The 3118-nt window shown below is 33.3% G+C and overlaps 1 protein-coding gene across 1 annotated transcript in view; it reads left to right on the top strand.

Moving 5' to 3' along the window:
- The first annotated feature begins 1291 nt into the window (after window positions 1-1291).
- LOC108738638 (glutamate receptor ionotropic, kainate 1-like) overlaps window positions 1292-3118 on the top strand; it is an 81757-nt gene continuing 79930 nt past the window's right edge. The window contains exon 1 of the mRNA XM_025981000.1: window positions 1292-1456. Coding sequence (XP_025836785.1) covers window positions 1378-1456 — 79 coding nt within the window. The 5' untranslated portion in view covers window positions 1292-1377. The remainder of the gene's footprint in view (window positions 1457-3118) is intronic.

Genomic DNA, 3118 nt, shown 5'->3' with positions numbered 1-3118 from the left:
CATTCTCTTCTGTCTTCATTTCGTCCGTCTCATCTTTCTCACCCGAACCACCATCCACCCATTCCCACAATTCCTGAAAGCAGGCTGAAGAGGGCCTTCCGCCCTACCTTCCGGCGTAGTCCGGAGGGACTGCCCGCCCACCAGCATTGCCGGTGGGAATGAAACACCCAAAAGTTTTAGTTTTTTTTCCATTGCGTTTCCGACTTTTGCGTCGAACTTGTGTGTACTTACAGGACCTGGAGCAGTCCNGCGGTTGTTAGAAATGATCTGGTCTACTACTTTTTAATTGTTTATTGATGGTTATAAAAATTACATTTGGAATGAACAATTAGAAAGATGATCCAGGTGCGAATGAAGTTTGTTGTAAAGCGAACCCAAGCATTAGAGTGAATTTGGTATTTATAAGGCCTCTTGGATATGTTTACATTCAACTTAATTTATAATTCATAGAACCAGTAGCAGGTAATGCGATAATTCTTAAATAAGTACTTAAAACTTTTGTGAAATACTATACTACATTGAAAGCTTTTCGTAGAAAAAGTGAGACCGGTAATTAATTTATAAGATAAAGCTTAGAACAATGAAATTGATAGCTCTAGATAGATTCTTCATCCAAAATTATATTCAAATTGTCTTAAATTCTTGGTACTAAAGTGATTATACACGTATATACTACCATAAATAAATGAAATATGAAGATGGTCAGAATATAAAGTAATCGAAGGAGTATAAAACGAATACATGTAAATGTAAATATAAATCCACAATTTTTTCATTTTATAAAGGCATATTATTTGTACTTTGAAAATAATAATTCTTCAATAAAATTAGTTATACATAATGTAGAAAACAAAAACACAAATACAAGTTACAAAGATGTTTATTGTACCACCTGTGTAACTTGTGTTTGTGTTTTTGTTTTCTACATTAAAATGAAGTTGCAAGATCTAAAAGCTTCATCAATTCAATGGTTATACATACATATACATTATACATAGACTAATTGCTTTCGAAATTTTTTTGAAGTACTTGTTCCGATTTGGGATTCGAAATTGTAATTACTTTTTTAATTGATATTTCGTACAAACGTGGATTCCGTACGCAATATTTTGTACAATGCGTTGGAGCAATTGATCTTCTTTATTACAAAGAATCGTTACGAGTGTCGATGATTGCGAAATTTAATTTTTACATACATCAATGAAAGCTACTAACAACAGTATCCGCGATCGCAGCGCGACATTAGTTAGCCGAAACAATTTGATTGAAATGTAACTATTTTGTTTCAGGCGATCCTGATATTTCGAGGTGTGTTATCAGCGGTGAAAAGCAATTATCCGATTTCCAGTGTGCGCTCTCTAGGCAGTCTGAGTAGTTATGGGTCTGCTACTGCGACTGTTACATTACAGTTGCATTGTACAATTGGCACACTCGATTCCACCTGTTATTCGCATAGGTAAGTCCCAGGCAAAAGTAAATATTCGATCGATCCAATCGACTCTTTTTGTTTTCGGATCGGAGCTGTCTAACTGCAAATCCTTTTACGTGACTCTGAATAAGTATAAGTTAAAGAATAAGAAAGAAAACGACAGTACGGAAAAGCAGAGAAAGGCACTAATAATAAAAGCATTTGTATACGGAACTTAAAATTGGAAAATTCAATAATTTCATAATTTATCCAATAATAATTCAATAAATCCAATAATTATCCTTATCGTTAAATCTAAATAGAATTTTTGTTTCCTTTTTTGAATGCGCGACCTTAACTGTCTTCATACGTGATATTGTCTGTGAGTGAGGGTTGAAAAATTTTAAACCTTTATGATATGTCTACATTATGTTGGGCAATCTTCTACTAAGCACTGAAATTGCATTGATACGATGCAATAATTATTTCTGAACTACCAGAAACAACTTTTAGAAATATTTACTTATTTACTAGTAATATATAAATTATAAAGATTAACTGCAAGTAATCTAAATTTTACTAAGAAGAAAAAGACTATGAATAGCTAACTTTTACCAGTTTGATTAAAAATTGAGCTACTGTCAGGTGCAGTTTCTAGTATTTTTGAGTAGCTAAAATTAAAAGCCATTAATATTAATAATATTGCTTAAGAACTTGAGTGGAAGTACGTGTCCGACCAGTCTTAATTCTGACGACCTTATCATGAAGAACTTGATACAAACAAGATTTATATCATTAATTATTCGCACTGAATTAGAAATGCTGGAAGAATGTACAATACCTGTGAAAATTTTGTTTGTAAAGCGGCTACTGAATAAATTAAAACTGACAAAACTGAGAGATAAAATAGATAAAATAGTTAGTTCAAGTTCACTCGGCAGACTTATGAAGAGTCTGAATTTTTCATGTAATTGTTAAATGAAGAAAACTTTACCCCGAAAAGCGAAATATTTTGGACATTGTAATCGCCAATACATACGCTTCTGTCTTTGAATGAAAACGGTTTAATTACCTTGAATAGCTAACATCATTAGCCTTTTTGGTTATCGTTTCTGATCTTGTATCTCGTAATGTCTAAAACTAAATTGTTTAGCCTTTCGGCGTAACTTTGAGTGGCTTGAGTGTCTGACAGCGTTTCTTTTCATCAAACTGCCAATTGCACTACAAGGCTGTGGTGTACATTGAGGTAATACAAAATTGGGGCATATTTGTATGCCTTCAGGGAAATAGAGTTCCAAATGTGACAAACGTAATAGAACTGGCATATGATGGTCATGCTGTGACTGCGTAGATTTATGTGGTTCAGACACACGTATCTACGGCTAGTTAATATTCCAATTGTGACACAGACGCTATTCATATCTGTAGGAAAACGATTTCACCGCATATTAAATTTTATCGATTTTTATACTTAAGGTTTAAAGCTATGCCATTTAGATTTTTGGCCAGTTATTCTACAGATGTATAGGGTGTTTTCTAAACATGCGATAAAAGTTTAAGGGATGATTGACAAGGTATTTTTGTCCAGAAGAGTCTTTATAAATATTTGTCGAACAATTCTACGATCTTTCAAATGGGTCACCCTGAACACGATCTTTTCTCAATATTATTTTTGAAACCATCGATAGTGGAATCTCAGATTTGATTCAC

The sequence above is a fragment of the Agrilus planipennis genome, unplaced genomic scaffold (genome assembly GCF_000699045.2).
Source record: "Agrilus planipennis isolate EAB-ADULT unplaced genomic scaffold, Apla_2.0 scaffold2, whole genome shotgun sequence".
In the NCBI taxonomy this organism is placed as follows: Eukaryota; Metazoa; Arthropoda; class Insecta; order Coleoptera; family Buprestidae; genus Agrilus; species Agrilus planipennis.
This window is presented reverse-complemented; position numbering and strand designations above follow the sequence as displayed.